Below are 18,701 nucleotides of genomic sequence, written 5' to 3'. Positions count from 1 at the left end.
ATTTTACGCCGCTGAATATGGTGTATATTACCCGGGAAAAATTTAGAGACATCACCTAGAAACTGAAATTGTTGTCGACTGCGATTACAACCTTAAAAATACAAAAAACCACTACGGAAAAAAAACAGTGAATAAACAACAAACAACGCGGGAGCAAAGTCCTGTACTCCAATCACGAAGCAAACAAGGGGATACCATCACTGAGCCCAGTGTCCGGTATTGTTGGTAACCTGGATGCTTTCGAGTAAAGCTCCAATCAGCCGATTAATAGAAAAATACCAAACTAGCAATAGATATGTTAGGATTCCTTTGCAGCAGACCCTTTGTGAGACCGTAGCCACTCCGTCGCCTCCGCTGGATCTGTGAAAAACAAAGTAGAACCCTCATGGACCACCTGGAGCCGGGCCGGGTAAAATCGAGTACATAACATTCCTCTCCCGTAGATGTCTTTTGACCTCCGTAAACTACGACCGTTGTTTCTGGAGTTCCATAGAGAAGTCTGGGAAAATCGAGATCGCGGCATTGTTGAACTTGATAGGGCTCTTTTGCCGCGCCAGACGCAGAGCCACGTCTCTATCCCTGTAGTTGAGGAGACGCGCCAGAAAAGGTCTAGGTGGGGCTCCAGGAGGAAGAGGCCTAGTAGGGACCCTGTAAGCCCTTTCCACCGCAAAGATTGGGGAGAATTTGTCTCCCAAAGTGGTTTTAAGCCAATCTTCTAGGAATTGCTCCGGGTGTTGTCCTTCCGAACGCTCCGGTAGACCAATAATTCGGATATTATTCCGACGCATTCTATTCTCCAGGTCATCTGCTTTTTGCCTCCACGCGTTCATAGAGCCCGCCACTTTCGTTAGTTTAGCTTCCATGGGTGTGATGGTGTCTTCTACCCGGGATACCCGCGTCTCCACCTCCATAATGCGGCCCTTCATGGCCTGCATATCTTGTCGGAGGTGTCCCACTTCGGTGTGCACGTCCTCTATCTTCCCAGACAGAGACGTCTTGGTTAAGGAGATGGCCTGCATGAGTTGTTCAGACGCCTGCTTAAGGGTTAATTCCTCTTGCTCACTGTCCTCCCCACCCTCAGAAGGGCGGTTCTTACGCTGAGCTTGTGAGGGATTATTTTTAAGAGATCTTGAGCCTTCAGCATGGTCTATTCTGGCATATTCCTACAGCTTTCAGCCTCCCCAGACCCCTTGGAACGACTCATTTCAATAGCAATAGGGCACAAACGGATATTAGAGACAGTGCACTCTGGAGTCCCCTGAATCAAGGTTATAGGCGGAGTGAGATTATCAGATAGTGGCTGCAGGGTCCCAGGAGCAGCACAGACCTGCAGAGTCACACAGGGAGGCAATGTCCCACTCCGAGCAGCAGACAAGGGCCCTTATAACCCGGGGAGAGACCCTCAGGACCCCACAGGGACAGCAGTCAGAGAGGGATCCAAGTCCCTACAGTAATGGTGCTGGCAGGCCGGGCGATATAGCAAAGAGGGGGACGCGGGGCCCAATCTTTCAGGGCACTCACCGCTTGTCCCTCACAAATATTTAGGGTGTCTGCTCACCGTCCTTCAGCGCTGCAGAGATGGGAACCTGGTGCCGCGTCTCTCACAGGCAGAGCGCGCGCCTCCAAGATGGCCGCTGCCCTGTGCAGGCCCCACCGGCCACCCCGGTCTTCACAGCCGCAGGCACCCAGGAATCCAGCCCCACTCTCCCGCGGGGATCCAGGAGCGCCCCAGCATCCAGAGGGGTCGGAAGATAAGTAAATATGCTGCAGAAGTAACGGTCTGCTGGCCGGATGCTTTCAGGATGGCAGGAGCTCTTGCCAAGCGCGTCCTCACTCAGTCGCTACATAGCCACGCCCCCGCCATTTGACTTTTTGAATGTAAAATATGCTGGAATAATTAGTGGACGCCATGTCGCGTTTGGAGAGCCCCTGCCTAAACAGTGGAAAACCCCCACAACTGACCCCATTTTGGAAACTAGACCCCGTAGGAAAACTTATCTAGATGTGCACTGAGCACATTGAACCCACAGGTACTTCACAGAACTATATAATGCAGAGCCGTGGAAATAAAAATCACATTTTCCAAAAAAAACCAAAAAAAACTAGCTCAATATTTTGCATTTTCATAAGGGTATCAGGTGAAATTGCCCCATACAATTTGTTGTGCAATTTCTCCTTTGTACACTGGTACCCCATATGTGGGGTAATACTACAGTTTGTGTGCACGGCAGACCTTGAAAGGGAAGGAGTGCCATTTGACTTTTTGAATGTAAAATTTACTGGAATAATTAGCGGATGCCATGTCGCATTTGGAGAGCCCCTAATGTGCCTAAACAGTGGAAACCCCCCTCAAGTGACACCATTTTGGAAATTATAACCCTTTGGGAGTTTATCTACAGATGTAGTGACCATTTTGACTCCATGGGTGTTTTCCCAGAAACAGGCAGCAGTTGCTGAGTGAAAATTGCGAACTGCCATTATAGTGACCAGTACGTTATTCTCAGCTCATGCTTCTGGAGATACACACCTGTAAATTAGGCGGGCTCTCATCACTACAGAAATGCCAAACATGGGCACTAATTGGTGTTTACGCACACTGGGGCCCAGAAGGGAGAGGGGGCATTTGGATATGGGAGCAGAGAATTTGCTGAATTTCTTTTGGCGGTTGAGGAACCATTTAGCTTTTCCAGCTCCTCTGTGCTACCAACAATGTGGAAGATGACAGATCTGAGAGGGGACTTGCTTTTTTTGTGGATTGAGTTGAAGCTTTTATTGGGAACATTTTACATAAAGTTTGGGATCACATTTATCTGGCACTGTAAGCTGATCACTTACTTTGGAGTTTTCGTCTAAAGCTCTGAGTGACGTGACAGATGAAACCCCTGAGGGATCAATTCACTAACGAGGCAGCAGATTTATTCTGGACTCTGTCTGGCCTCTGTTCAGAGGTGTCCTTTTCAGAAGTGCACAAAACTGTGCAATCCTAAAAACAATGTCACCGCCGATCACGGGTTATATGCTGTCCACAGTGACTCCATCTGCCTCATTATAGTGAATTTTCCACCAGGGGTTGTCTGAATCACGTATTTCAGAGATTTACACAGAAACCCCGGTGTAAGTGCACAGCAGAGTGCAGGATAAATGTGCGCCGAGCCTTACTGCGATCTTTGGGAGGCAGAATGGGAAAAAAAAAAAAATCAACAGCATGTGAAGAATTGTTTTTATTTGTTATGCCGTTCCTCGTGCAGTATAAGTGATTAGGTGACTTTATTCTGCAGGTCCGTGCAATTAAAGCGATACCAGATTGATACCTTTTTTTTTTTTTTTTTTTATGTTTGACAGCTGTCGCACACTAAAATACACTTTTTATCGTGATAACTAGTTTTTGCATCACCATATTTTGGGATCTATAATTTTTTCATATTTTGGTCGATAGTCATGTGATGGCTTGTTTTTTGCGGGACGAGCTGATGTTTTTATTGGTACCATTTTTGGCCCATGACATTTTTTGATCACTTTCTATTCTGATTTTCAGGGGACAGAATGATCAAAAACCAGCAATTCAGAAATTGCTTTTTGTTTTCTACTTTTCCGGGTGTGGTAAAATTGATAAGGCAGCTTCATTCTTCGGGTCAGTACGATTACAGCGATACCTCATTTATATTTTTTGTTATGTTTTGGCGCTTTTACACAAAAACTATTTTATAGAAAAAATTATTGTTGCATCGCTTTATTCTGAGAGCTATAACTTATTTTTCTGCTGATGGAACTGTATGGCGGATTGTTTTTTTGCGGGACAAGATGACGTTTTCAGCGGTACCATTTTTATTTACAGCTGTCTTTTTGTCTGATGGCTGGAAGAGCGCGTTAAATGCCGCTGTCAGAGTTTGACAGCAGCATTTAACTAGTTACTAGGCGCAGGTGGATCGCGATTTCACCTGCACCTATTGCGGGCACATGTCAGCTGTTCAAAACAGCTGACATGTACCGGCTTTGATGCAGGCTCACTGCCGGAGCCCACATCAAAGCAGGGGATACTGACATTGGACGTACTATACAGTCCAATGTCAGTAAGGGGTTAAACTTTTTTTGTTGGGATCTTAAGAGTTAGACGTTTGAGGGTTGTGTTTATTTCTAAAGGGATCACTTCAATTTCAAGTGACTTTGAAGGGAGCCATTAAAAAATTAATGTCTTGTACTAAAATATAATACACAAGTTTTCCTGAATTCATCTTCATTCATCGGATCCGTAAAAAAAAAACGGTCCGGTGACATCCGTTCACATCAGTTACCAACGGATCCACTTTCCGCCATTTTGGCGGATTTTAACTGATACAAAAAAACTGAAGTGTGAAACAGGCCTAAGCTGACACTATGCATAAAAAAAATTAGCTCCACCCCAGCAGTGTACACCACACCAACTGGCACAAAGTCAGTGAGAAAGTGGTAGGAGAAGCATCGTGTAAAAGGAAGAACATAGAAATACGCAAAATCAAACCATAACAATAGAAGAAAAAAAAAAGTTAATACAGCTGTCAAACATGGGAGGGTGCTGTGTTCCCCAATGAAGGCTCTGAGAAACATTTTACACTAACAAAAAATCCTGTTTTCTACATCGCTTCATAAGGGGACACAGGAAACGATGGTACATCCTAACGCAGTTCCTGTTAGGGAAACCGCACAAACTCCATTCAGGTCGGAAAACTAGCCACCGATGCTTGCAGATTCTCCTACGTGTGAATAGAAGACCATGTCGCAGTTTTACAAAGCTGTAATGCAGATGACCGATGAACGTCCCAGGAGGCCCCCACAGCTCCTGTAGAGTGGTCTTGATGCCAGGGGGAGCCGCTCTGTTCTTAATATGGTATGTCCTCGATATAGTCACCCAGATCCAGTCTGAAATTTTAGCCTTGGACGCCATAAGACCTCTTCGAGAGCCCTCAGATCACAAAGGAAATCCGACCTCTGGAAAGAGGCAGTCCTGGAAAGGTAGATGCAAACTGCCCAGACCAGGTCCAATTTGTTCAGAGACTGTTCCAGGGGCTGAACTGGTGATGCTGAGAAAGGGGAGGAGGATGTCCTTACTGAGATTAAAAGAGGGAGACTACCTTGGGAAGAAAGGAGGGAGCAGGCTGTAAAACCACCTTATCCTGGTGCAGAATAAGAAAGGGTGAGAGACATGAGAGGGCTGCCAGCTCAGAAACCAGCCTGATGGAAGTGATGGCCACAAGAAAAACCACCTTCCAAGATAGAAAGAACAGAGAGACCTCTCTGAGCAGCTCAAAGGGGGGGGGAACCCTGATGACTTCCAGAAACAGGTTGAGGTGCCAGAGATCTACAGGTGGACGATATGGAGGAGCTGCATAAGCCACACCTTGAAGAAAATGTTCTGACCAGAGAACATGAGGCCAAGTTCCTTTGGAAAAGAATGGACAATGCGGAAACTTGGCCCTTCAGCAAACAGAGCTTGACCTGCATCAAGCCCAGATTGAAGAATGACCAGAACAGACACAAGAGAAAGTCACGGTGTGACTAGTCTCACACCAACAGAAGAAGGCTTTCCAGGTCTGATGGTAGACTCAAGACTATGCCGGTTTCCAAGCCCAAATCATCGTCTGATTCACTTGTTCTGAGAACCCTGACGCTCTTAGAACAGCCACCTCAAAGCCACACCATCAAATCGAGCAACCGATAACTCTGATGGAAGATGGGGCCCTGAGAAAGCAGATCTGGCATGTCTGGTAGTCTCCAAGGGATGTCTGCGAGTAGATTGATGACCAGCGACCAATGGCAATGGACTGAGGTTGCGGAAGACAGCTCCCCAGCTGAGGAGACTGGTATCCGTTGTAATCACTTGTCAGTGCATCGGAAGAAAGTACTGACCCTGACAATTAAGGGGGGGGGGAGGCCACCAGTGTAGGGATGCCCAAATCCAAGATGAGTTCCAGACTGGGTGACCCAGAGAAAACAAACCTGGGACAGGATGGTCTGCTGAAGAGACCTGGTGTGAAAATGAGAGAAGGGTATCACCTCTGCAGCCACTACCATCCTGCCCCAAACCGCCAAGGCCGATCAAAGGGGCAGAGAACACAGGCCTGAAGAGCGCACTTCCCCAGCTGGAGAACTAGACTTTGACCTGTTGACAATCCAGCCGAGCATGTGTCAAAAGTGATTAAAAGGCTTTCCTGGGCTAAAGGGGGAGGATGTCTACCAGATAGGGTATGAATACTAGGCCTCTGGTCCGTAAAATGGCCATCACCGTTGCCAAGGTCTTTGTAAAGACCCTGGGCATAGTTGCCAGACCAAAGGGAAGAGCGACAAACTGAAAATGGTACTCCCATACCACAAACCGAAGGAATCTCTAATAACCCTGAAAAATTGTGATATGGAGATAAGAGTCTTTGATATCCACTGAACATAGGGAGTCTTGCGACTCCATGGAAGCCATTACTGAACAAAGGGATTCCATCCTGAAAGGTCATAGATGGACTCTCCTGTTCAGCAACTTTAGATCCTGGATGAGTTGAACAAACCTGTCCTTCAAAACTACAAAAAGGTTTGAATAAAAACTTTTAAAATGCTCCTGAGGTGGAACAGGAATAATGACACCTGCTTAGAGAAGGGAGGCAGTGGCCATGAAGAAACCCAGAATCAGGAAATGGTCCCTTGGGGGACGGAATAAGAAGAAACAGTCTCAGTGGCACAAAATGAATTCTATTTTGTATCCTGAAAATACCACCTCCCTGACCCAGGTGTCAGAGGCGAGCCAAATGTACCTGAAGGTCCGCCCACCCCAGGAAACTCCCTAGGAGGCAGAGAAGAGTCATGCACAGCAGAATCTTCTAGGCCTGCTCCTGGAGGATCTGCCTTGCCCATTGCGAGGATGCCAGACCAGAGGGCGGGGAGAGGGGGGGGGGGTGTTGATTTGAAAGAGGGCCTCGTCCTTTCCTGTGGTCTCTCCTGGCAGGAAGCATCTTCCGCAGCTGAGAGACACCAAAAGGGCCAAAATTTCCATGTAGAGAGGGGATACCGAGGGTTGGCCTGAAGAGGAGAGATTTTCCTTCCGGTGGACTCCATTATAATCTAGTCCAATCTTGTTCCTGGAAAGCAACACTGGTCAGAGACTTCTTGAAGGAGAAGACTGCCTGCCAAGCCTTAAGCCATATGATCTTGCAAATGGCTACAATATTACTGGACGTTTGAGCTGCACAAAAATCGATGTCCAGAGAGGCGGTCACCACATATTTTCCCCATTTGGGAGATCTAGTCCACCAAATCAGCGCAACTCTTCAGATGTGGTTGCCGCAAGTATGCCCTGATGGAGTTGCTTAGCCCATGCAGCAATAGACCTTGCCAAATGTGGTGGCAAAGGCAGAGCATAGGGTGGAACCTGCCGCTTCAAAGGCTCACTTGTCAAAGAATTCCATAAGTCTGTTATTTAGGTCGAGTGATGCCCCGCCCGTAAGGTGAAGGACCTTGTTGGTGGATAGCCTGGAGACTCCACAGTGGGAGAAACAGCCCAATTTTCAAGGAGATCTCAAGCGAAGAGGTACAGGATACAGAGCTGCTTCCTTCTCTGGAAGAGTCTGGTCTGGTTTTCCCGCTCTCTGGTAAGGACCCCCCTCAAATGTCTTATAGAGAGCGAAAACTTTAGTAGTCCTGTTCATCTGAACGACACAGACTGTTCAGTAGGTGCCGTAGAGGTATCTCTGCCACATTGAGACTCTCAACCATGTCTCTCATGTTAGAGGCCTGGTCAGAGTCCAAGTCCGAATCGGTTTTGGAACCATAACCCGGTTCCGCTTGTGTGTCTGGGGAAGGCGACCGGGAAGCCGCCCGCTGAGAGGGGCCATGGGAATCTGAAGCGACTCTCCTGCCTAGCCCTCTTCTGGCCATTACTAGTACCCATGGACGGAGGAAAGGGTAGGACATAGGATGCGCTGCCAGCGGTGGGGTGGAGGAATAGGCAACTTGTCCAGCACGGATACCAGGGTCTGAGATACCTTGGTAAGATCCGCAACAGATTTAGACAGAGTAGACGCCAACACCGAGATAAGGGGGAAACTGTCTAGAAGCGGTGGAGGACTCCTGGGTAGTAAAGACAGAGAGATTGCTGAAATCCTGACAGGGAAGAAGACTGACCTGAAGGGAGTCTGCATTTACAGGAACAAAAAAAAATAAAAAAAAGTGTTTGACAAGTGTAGTAGAGGATGGGAACGCTCTCCTTTTGAATTAGACATGACAGAAAAAAAGCAGACTCAGTAATGCGAAAGGTGAAGGGACAGGGGAAAAAAAAAAAAAATCTGCTGAGGCGAGAGTGTCCATCTGCAGAGCAAAGCTTACCCAAAGGAGTGCTGGGGACCTGTAGAACTGAACCAAGGCTTAGCAGTGCTGAAGGGCTGGCTGTCGAGGCTTCTGTGGTGCTAAATGATCAGATGACAGAAAACAGAGGCCACAGAGAGGAAGAGGTGGGCCCCCTGAGAGAGAAAGGTGTGCAATTTTCCTGCGCCACTGAGGGAGAACAGGGGGCGTGTCTGTGGCAGGCAGTGAAAAGCCAGCGCAATAAGGAAGAAGTTGGGCTGAGCCGAACGACGCGGCTAACCTGCATAGAAACCGGGGCCTAGGGTATTCAGAGAGGACTTGTGTAGATCGAGGGAGCGGCGCTGAGGTCTGAAAGAAAGGTGCAGGGCAGACCTTGCAGCCGGCCCAGACGCATGGACACCCCCGCTGTGTAGTATGATAATAAAGAGTCCTGATATCATGCATGACTCCCGAGAGGAAAACAACATTTCTGCAGTGTAGATCTTTCTGTCACCTCCAGGAGAGGGAACCTGTAGAAGAAAAAAAAAAAAAAAAAAAAAGGGGGTAACTCTTCATACTTGAAGATGTCCAGAAATGTGATCGTCCAGACCTCACAGTAAAAGGGGGTGGGGCAAAAGGAACTCCTATTACGGGACATATGTACCTACTGAAACAGTCAGGTTTTGGTGGGAGAGGGGGTCCAGGACCAATCTTCGGATTACTTGAACACACTTGATGTGTTAGGAGCTGTGGTCCTGCCGAATAGACAGATGAGGATACGGGATGTTATTCCACGCTGTACTCACTGTCTCTACATGGGACAACAGTGTGTTTGTTTACACGGCTTTCCTCCAAGGAATATAAAGAGGAAAACCGGCAGGAAAGGGAAAAATATTACTGGAAAACGACAAAAACCAAAAGGTAGATATGGGTCTAGTAAAAGACCAGTATCCACCTCCTACTGACACAAAGCTAAAAGTGATTAACTTAGTGCCAGTTGGTGGGGTGTACACTGCTGGGGAGGGGCCAATTTTTTTTTTGTGCATAATGTCAGCCTCCTATTGGCAACAGCATACACCCATGGTTTCCAGTGTCATCAATGAAGCGACAGAGAAAATAAGTTTTATGAGGCTTAGAAGAGAGGATCATTTGTGTGTACAGATTTTGCTGTATTTAATTTTTAGCAGTTTGATAGCTGGTCTACAATACTAGACGCCTGGTAGGCCCTGCCGTAAGCTGGGTGTAACAGGCAAGCAAGAGTATCTGGCAAATTTGAAGGTCTTTGTATGACCTATAATAAACACACAAGATTAGGAGGGCACCACACCAATGGAAGGGATCAATCCTGTAGCATGTCAAAAAAACAATAGTAAAAAACTGAGAAAAGAAACATGCATAGAACAAGGAAGGGGCGAGCAGGAATGTGTCAGACGCTAAATCACCCAGAAATAAGCGAACAGCTGTTGATAATATTGGACACACTAGAATCCACCAGATGTGATTTATTGACGATACGTTTTTCCTTTTTCTATCAATCTGGATCAGAGATGACAATATTCGATTCTGATCTTTAATGTGTTTTTAATATAATAAATTATGCATATAAATACAAGACCCTTGATTGTTCAGTTAATATAACATAGACCTCCATTTACTATTTATTGTGGCTAGATACAATTGTTAAATATATGCATAGTGCGCTGATCCACATTTTCTGACAAAGAATAATATTTGTAACTTTGTTTATCTTTGGCACATGTCACATTGATCCAACAGTGTGTGCCATTTTTAGTTATGCCAATAACTACTTGACAAACAAATGACACTTGTGAGTCATGATGTTTATCGCTTTATTGCAGTTTCCCCATTAGGGTTATCTTTTGTCAACTTACCCTACTGAACATATATAGTCACAGAGGTCTCTGGTCACCTAAACGCAAGCACAACCATGTATGCGTCTAACAACTTGTTTCCTTACTCCTGATACAGCGCCTGACAGGCACGATTGGAGCTTACATCCTCTATACTTATACTATGCGCTCGAGCTTAACGGTCAGCATATTGGTTGCTAGGCTTCCACCTGACGTCATGTTACGTCCGGTCCACCACATCCATGCCTCTTACATGCGCCGTCGACGTTCAGCGTTTTGTCCTTATGCCTGCGCATAATTTCCAGCATTATAGTTGATCGGTTCATATTTTACATCACTTCCGGCTCTACATGACAATTTCCCCGCATGTGCCTTCAGCTCCTAGTAAGTGTCTCCAGCTGTTTTTTAATTCTGGGTGATTTGGCTATACACACCAGCCCAGTGGAAGTGCTTTATCGACCCTTGAAGAAGCCACTTTGTGGCGACACGCGTCGGGCACACTCCTGCTCTTCACCTCCTCCATTGTGATTCTGCCGCTTTGTGCGCTCCTTTGTCTTCTACTGGGTATTCAGCCTTGTTTATCGACATAAAATCATAAAAGCGTTCCAGCTATTAGGCATCTTGGCAGAGTACAACTTTCACTTGGGCATTCTATTTGTATTCATTTTAGTTATTTTATTGTGTTCCTACGCTTTTTTGTACTCCCAGTACATCTAGAGGTCTTTGATATACATTTTTATGGGCATTATCTATTGTATGGCTGCCATTTATTGCATGGGTGCACTTTAGCAGGTGATATTATATGCTTGCATCCCTTGACTTGGTGCTGCTATTTTTTGTATTCGTCACATCCATTGCGGTAGAGAGTGGAGGCAGGACATAGCCCTTATATGGGCATTGTTGTTGCGCTAATATTTTAGATGCTTTTAATGTATTTTGTGCTTTTGTATTGGTGTGTATTAATAAAGCATTAATCTTTATTGTTGATCCCTGTTCTATGCATGTTTCTCTTCTGTTTTTTTTCCATTATTGTATGACCTCCACTAGCCATGACAAGCATCAGCACTTTGCGATCATGGGGAGGTGATATAGGAAGCACCTTCCATCTCACAACCTTATAAATGCTGTGGTTCTTAACTGTGGCATTTAAAGGGTTATACTGAAAAGGTCAGCGTCGGTGATGGCCCTTGCTGTTGTTGCAGAAGCCGAGCTCTCAGTAATGATCATGCAGGGACAATGCTCTATAGTCACCATGACAAATTCGTAGATCATGTGTCAGGAAGTCATTTCCCGTTAGGTCTTAAATGTACATCAACTGTTGAGAAAGGAGTTAAGAGTCTCCTGTTTTTATTGCTGCAATATTTTATCTCTATGGACTAAACATTATACAGAAATGTTATGCAAACATGTATGTTGTGAGTGGGAGGAAGTGGTGTGACCTGCTTTGCTATATTATGTTTGTAGAATATTCAGGCCTTGAATAAAGCATTGCCAAGTCATAGGTCATATGACTGACTGCTGTATATAGTTTAGCTAGAATGTAGGATAAAGCCTTACTATTAGGTAGACTCACACATTGCCTTCATTTCATGAACAAAAAAAAAAAAGAAGCAGTCACAGAAGCTTCAGACTCAAATACTCTCTGAATAGTGCGATTTTCTTCACTACAACCAAAAGGCAAGATACGGCGTTTCCTGCCTGACAAATTTACCGCAGGGGCAAAAGGGAGCGTCAGATGATTCATGCTGCCTGAACCACGAGGAGCATGAATCAGGGACAGGCTTCCCTTAATGATGGCATCTTTGTAGGACTCAACCTGTGGAAGGAATTGCCACTTAAAAGCAGCTTGAAATACAACTGTTGTTCCAGTGCTGCCAATCTGTAAAATAAATCTGAGTCGATTTTGGAGATTATCAGTACCTGCTGGGTGCACTGCTGCTCCAGTTGTGACACTCTGGCAAGCAGGGTCTCCTGTTTTTCTTTTAACTTGTTAATCTTTTCTTCGGCTCTGCTCTTCACAGACAAAATGACACCTGTAAAACAAAATTTAAAAAATTGCACACAAGACCGAAAGGAACAGCCTATCTGAAAAATGGGAGATCTAACCCTCCTTACAACAGAAGCCTCCAGATATCATGGTACTTGACCACTTGTTGGACTTAAAGCAAAGACAGAAGACAATGCAAACTGTAGAAGATAATGGTCACTCTTCTGTAAAAACATAACATTTATTGAAAGTCCATTAAAATAGGACAGGCAGCAAGGGAGCTCTCGGGCTGAGACCAGACGACTGTCGTTTCGCACAACAATGCGGCCACAAGTCTGAATATGACATGATGTTAGCACTCTTCTTTTGAGCTCTCCAAGACTGACCTTGTTCACTGGTTATCACTGCCAGTCACATGATGAAAAACAATATGAATATATTGATATTACAAAAAAAAGCTAAACTACCGTATTTTTGACATTTAATCTTAATATATTCATAGTCTTGTTTTTAACCAAGTGATTGACCTTGTTTATCAGTGTCATGGTAACTAGTAATGAGAGAGCTCAAAGTGTGCCCACTTCATGCTGTATTTAGACCAGTGGAAGCATATCGTTACGTGAAACAGCCTTCGTCTGGTCGCACCCTGCAAGCTCCCTTGCTGCCTGTTTATTTTGATGGATTTTCAATAATTATATTGTTACAGATGGCGAGTGATGCTCATATTTTACAGTTTGCAAAAAAAAAAAAAAAATTATATATAATAATAATTTTGCACTTGGCTGTACTTAGAGAATAGAAGAGGGGAAAATTGTTAAATACCATACTCATGCAGTTTTGTTATAAAAAGGATTCCTGAATTCCATTAGGATGTAAGTATACATATGCACTTCCGTGCCATCAAAATGTATGAAAATTAAGAAATCTTACAAGTTCAACATTTGCCTTATTCCTGTAGATTTCAATAAAGAAGAACCATGCACTTACAGCTTACACAGCATTGACGCTGGTGAGCAATATGAGGGGACATCACAGACTGGAAGGATATTTAAAACTTAAGAAAGCTGGGAGAGGACCAATAAGAAGGAGTAAAGTAAAACCGCCACAGTCCATTTGCCTACCTAGTTACATTTCTTGTCCTTCAGTATCAAGAGGAAGTCATAACGACCCACGAGATAGTGAAGAATTACTCTTTCAGAGGAATAAATCCCTGAATCAACTATAAATATCAGCTATCGTTTCACAAAAACATACGGACCATTTTATTGACACTGCAAAATTAATTAAAATGTATAAAATGACTCCCTGGGTAAAAAACCTACGAGAATACCATCTTCAACAAGATTGTAGTTTTTTTTTTCCCACGGGCACAACAGTTCTATTGCAAAATAAATCTTAAAAAAAAAAAAAAAAAAAAAAAATGTAAAGCAACTGGTGCTAGAAATCAAAAATGGTAGCGACTGCCAAATGCATGTTCAACCCCCTCAGTCAGTGTTCTGCGATGACTCAAAGTAACAGCTGATCACTGAAGTCACTGGCCCTCTCCCATGATGGTCAATGTTATTGTTGGAGTGCTCCAGATTAACCCCTCGAGGACCAGGCAATTTTTAGTTTTTTGCAGTTTCATTTTTTCCTCCCCTTCTACCAAGAGTCTTAACTTTTATTTTGCTGGCAATTTAGCCATTTGAAGGCTTGTTTTTTTCGGGCCAAGTTATACTTTTGAGTAACACCATCTATTTTACCATATGTAAATCGAAAAAAAATGAAAAAAGGTGTGGCGAAATAGCAAAGAAAAAAAAAAGTAAATGCCAAGTATCGAAAAAAATATGTAAGTCCTCATTTAATATTCACAATAAAATTATTTTAAAAAGGTAATTAATGGAGATACATTGCAAATTATACTATACACTGCAGGTTAGTATCTATCCTGTTAAATAGAGTCCATATATCAATCACTTTTTTATCTTAGGTTCAGGTATAAAGCATGCATGTTCTGATATTCAGAAGAACCAAATAAGATATATCTCCCCTACTAGTCAGTGCTTTACAGGTGACTTGTTCTAGTTAATACATATGTTGCTGCATAAGTGCTTAGTGCATAAAACATAGAAGTGACTTTTAGCTGATGTTCAAAAATAAAGTGCTTGGAGCATAGTTTAACACTGGTGGATCATGTGCATACTTAATTATAGCCTACCAGTGTACACTGCAGTGCCTGTTAGTAGACTGTCACTAAAGTGCATGAGTGTCTTTTAGCAGCAAGGTCTATTGTATGTCGTAGGAAAACATTAGCTTAGGAGAAAACCTATAGGAGTCGTTAAAGAGGACAGGTTTAGAAAAATACAAATGTAATGATACATGACCTGCGGTGAAGTCTAGAGCCCCAACGTGCATTTAGCGTTTGCTTCTTCCTGGGGGATGTGTCATCGTGGGTGCATCAATGAGGGGTTAGATTAAATCAGCCATCATCTGCCAGGAAACAAGCAGGCTCGGATTGAAAGCCCGCATCAAAGGCAGTGAGACGACTTATGAGGGACATGGTACGTCATAAGTCGCCATGGGGTGAAATTAAAGAATTTTTCCGAGCTAAAGATAAATTTCTGCAGCAACTTAGTGACTGCATGCTGGCCAATCCTGACCGTGTGCAACATGCACACGGTCAGGATTTCCATCTTTTTTCAGCTCCAGTGAGTGATCACAGGTTTACTAGCTTAATCCCTTTCAATAGAACATTCATGTGACTGCCTACTTGAAAATAAAGTGGAAGAGAGTGTGTGTATATATATATATATATATATATATATATATATATATATATATATATATATATATATATATATATATATATATATATATATATACACACACATACATATATCACACATTGCCAAATGTATAGAATAGCTGCAGAAAGTTATGTTGAGAACAGAAAAGTCTTTAAACTGTCACATTTACGTTAGCGAGTTCTATTGTCTTAACTCTTAAGATAAAGACTTTCACTGTTGTCACTTTTTTCTGTGATATTTGTAATCTTGTGAAAACCATCATTTCCATAGTGACAAAACATTGTGAATAAAAAAAAAAAAAAAAAGGTCTTTATGTAAATATATATAGTTTACTTATATAGTGAAAATTTCTTATAGATGCAGTGTGTGTGCGCGCGCATATATATTATATATATATATATATATATACACACACATACATATATACACAAAACAACAAGTTAAGTCACTTCTGGTATAGTACAACAAATCAGATGTACAGTGCCTTGAAAATGTATTCCTCCCCATGAACTTTGCCACTTTTCTTTACCTATTACACCCCCAAATTTAAATGTATATTACTGAAAATTTGTGATATACCAACACATAGGAGCAAATATTTGTGAAGTTTTAAGGAAGGGATTCATGGCTTTCTAAATATTGAAAAAAATATAAATCTGAAAATTGTGCCGTGCATTTGTATTCAGTCCTCCGTAGTAAGATACCCATAAATAAAAGCTTTAGTGACTAATTGCCTCCAGAAGTCAAATATACTATATGGAGTCTACTGGTGTGTAATTTATTCGCAGTATAACTACAGCTGTTTTGTGAAGGCACCAGGGGTTTATTTGAGCACATTAGGGATCAAACAGCATCATGAAAAACCAAAACGCACACCAGACAACTCAAGCATAAAGTTTGGAGAGGCAAAAAGCAAGGAGAGGCAAAAAGCAAGGTTAGGTTATAGAAAAATAGCCGAAGCTCTGAACATCTCACCAAGCACTGTTCAATCCATCATCCAAAAATGAAAGGAGAGTGGCACAACTGCAAACCTACCAAGACATGGCTGTCCACCTAAACCGACATCCAAGCAAGGAGAACACCAATTAGAGAAGCAGCTAAGACGTCCATAGTCACTCTGGAGAAGTTGCAGAAATCTACAGCTCAGGTGAGAGAATCTGTCCACTGGACAACTATTAGCGCATGATGACCCGGCCGTAGATTCCCTCATTTAAAAAGAATCTAGTCGATTATGCTAATGACACTCCAATCAAAATCGGATCAGAGTTTGCCCAGACTGACAGCATAGAGTGATCAGATCCTTTCAGATGAGAGGACTGGATCACACTTAGGAGCAGATAGAGAATAAAATTTCTCCATCTTCTCCATTATGCGATTCTGCAGAAATCGGATTGCACTCTGATGTTTTCCATGCACCTGTAGACTTGAGTGAGCGAGTGACATTGCAGCATGCAGTGATTATCAACCCCTCACCAACCTTGGACATACTCAGTTCATCCTGGTTGAGATATGCTTCCCAACCTTGGGCATACAGAGCATGTCCAGGAGATTTTGTGGTGCGCGATCACTGCGGCGTGTTATTATTATGCATTTATATAGCGCCATTTATTCCATGGCGCTTTACATGTGAAAAGGGGAACTATAGACAAGTATAATAAACATGTGTAAGACATGGGACACACAAGTACATAAGGAGAGGGGACCCTGCCCGCGAGGGCTCACAGTCTACAGGGATGGGTGAGGATACAGTAGGAGAGGGTAGAGCAGGTCTTGCTGTGGTTCAGTAGACCGAGGATCATTGCAGGCTGTAGGCTTGTCGGAACAGGTGGGTCTTGAAGGTTTCCGTTGATGGTGAGTCTGATGTGTTGCGGCAGGGAGTTCCAGAGTATGGGGGAAGCACGGGCGAAGTCTTGTATGCGGTTGTGGGAAGAAGAGATAAGGGGGGAGTAGAGAAGGAGATCTTGGGACGATCGAAGGTTGCGTGCGGGTAGGTACCTAGAGACCATGCCACAGATGTATGGAGGAGACAGGTTGTGGATGGCTTTGTATGTCATTGCTAGGGCTTTGAATTGTAGCCTCTGGGCAATAGGAAGCCAGTGAAGGGCCTGGCATAGGGAGGGAGGCTGGGGAATAGCAGGGAGACAGGTGGATTAGTCAGGCAGCAGAGTGTAGGATGGACTGGAGCGGAGCCAGAGTGCTAGAGGGGAAGCCAGAGAGTAGGAGGTTGCAGTAGTCGAGGCGGGAGATAAGAGCATGCACTAGTGTTTTTGTGGTTGAGGAATGAGCGGATCCGGGAAAGATTTTTGAGTTTGAGGCGGCAGGAGGAGGCGAGGGCTTGGATATGTGGTTTGAAAGAGAGCGCAGAGTCGAGGATCACCCCAAGGCACTGAGCGTGTGGGACTGGGGAAAGAGAGCAGCCGTTGACATTGATGGATAGGTCTGGTGGAGGGGGTAGAGTGAGATGGGGGAAAGATGATGAATTCTGTTTTGTCCATGTTCAGTTTGAGAAAGCAAGCAGAGAAGAAGGCTGAGATAGCAGACAGACATTGTGTGCTTTTAGTCAGTAAGGAGGCGAGGTCGGGTCCAGATAGGTAGATCTGCGTGTCATCGGCATAGAGGTGATACTGCAAACCGTGGGATTCTATGAGCTGTCCCAAGCCGAAGGTATAGATGGAGAATAGTAGGGGTCCCAGGACAGAGCCTTGGGGAACACCGACAGACAGGGGGCGAGGTGAGGAGGTGGTGTGTGAGAGGGAGACACTAAATGTTCGGTCTGTTAGGTATGATGAAATCCAGGATAGGGCCAGGTCTGTGATGCCAAGAGATGAGAGAGTCTGTAGCAGGAGGGAATGGTCTACGGTGTCGAAGGCAGAGGACAGGTCCAGGAGAAGGAGGACAGAGTAGGGTTGCTTGCTCTTGGCGGTTAGTATAGTTGTGGCCAAAAGTATTGACACCCCTGCAATTCTGTCAGATAATACTCAGTTTCTTCCTGAAAATGATTGCAACCACAAATTCTTTGGTATTATCTTCATTTAATTTGTCTTAAATGAAAAAAAAACAAAAGAGAATGAAGCAAAAAGCAAAACATTGATCATTTCCCACAAAACTCCAAAAATGGGCCAGACAAAAGTATTGGCACCCTCAGCCTAATACTTGGTTGCACAACCTTTAGCCAAAATAACTGCGACCAACCGCTTCCGGTAACCATCAATGAGTTTCTTACAATGCTCTGCTGGAATTTTAGACCTCTCTTCTTTGGCAAACTGCTCCAGGTCCCTGATATTTGAAGGGTGCCTTCTCCAAACTACCATTTTTAGATCTCTCCACAGGAGATCTATGGGATTCAGGTCTGGACTCATTGCTGGCCACCTTAGAAGTCTCTATAGTGCTTTCTCTCAAACCATTTTCTAGTGCTTTTTGAAGTGTGTTTTGGGTTATTGTCCTGCTGGAAGACCCATAACCTCTGAGGGAGACCCAGCTTTCTCACACTGGGCCCTACTTTATGCTATGATAGTCTTCAGACTTCATAATGCCATGCACACAGTCAAGCAGTCCAGTGCCAGAGGCAGCAAAGCAACCCCAAAACATCAGGGAACCTCCACCATGTTTGACTGCAGGGACAGTGTTCTTTTCTTTGAATGCCTCTTTTTCTCCTGTAAACTCTATGTTGATGCCTTTGCCCAAAAAGCTCTACTTTTGTCTCATCTGACCAGAGAACATTCTTCCAAAACGTTTTAGGCTTTTCAGGTAAGTTTT

The 18,701-nt window shown here is 44.0% G+C and overlaps 2 protein-coding genes across 4 annotated transcripts in view; one reads left to right on the top strand and one right to left on the bottom strand.

Annotated features, from left to right (window-relative positions):
* TCTN1 (tectonic family member 1) overlaps positions 1-18,701 on the top strand; it is a 135,922-nt gene that overhangs the window by 104,343 nt on the left and 12,878 nt on the right. The window contains exon 15 of one of the 3 annotated variants that reach the window (XM_073565411.1): positions 13,118-13,907. The exons of the other annotated variants lie outside the window; for them this stretch is intronic. The gene's annotated coding sequence lies outside the window, so the exon portion shown is untranslated. Of the gene's footprint in view, positions 1-13,117; positions 13,908-18,701 lie in introns of those variants that run through there. 3 annotated transcript variants of the gene reach the window in all.
* The window catches only part of HVCN1 (hydrogen voltage gated channel 1), a 36,646-nt gene that overhangs the window by 5,996 nt on the left and 11,949 nt on the right, over positions 1-18,701 (bottom strand). Inside the window, exon 4 of the mRNA XM_073565462.1 lies at positions 12,093-12,205. Within this exon, the coding sequence (XP_073421563.1) occupies positions 12,093-12,205 (113 nt within the window). The remainder of the gene's footprint in view (positions 1-12,092; positions 12,206-18,701) is intronic.

Source organism: Dendrobates tinctorius, unplaced genomic scaffold (assembly GCF_039654945.1).
Source record: "Dendrobates tinctorius isolate UK_male_01 unplaced genomic scaffold, ASM3965494v1 ptg000003l, whole genome shotgun sequence".
Taxonomy (NCBI): Eukaryota; Metazoa; Chordata; class Amphibia; order Anura; family Dendrobatidae; genus Dendrobates; species Dendrobates tinctorius.
The sequence above is the reverse complement of the archived record's forward strand: the minus strand, read 5'-3'. Positions and strand labels throughout refer to the sequence as shown.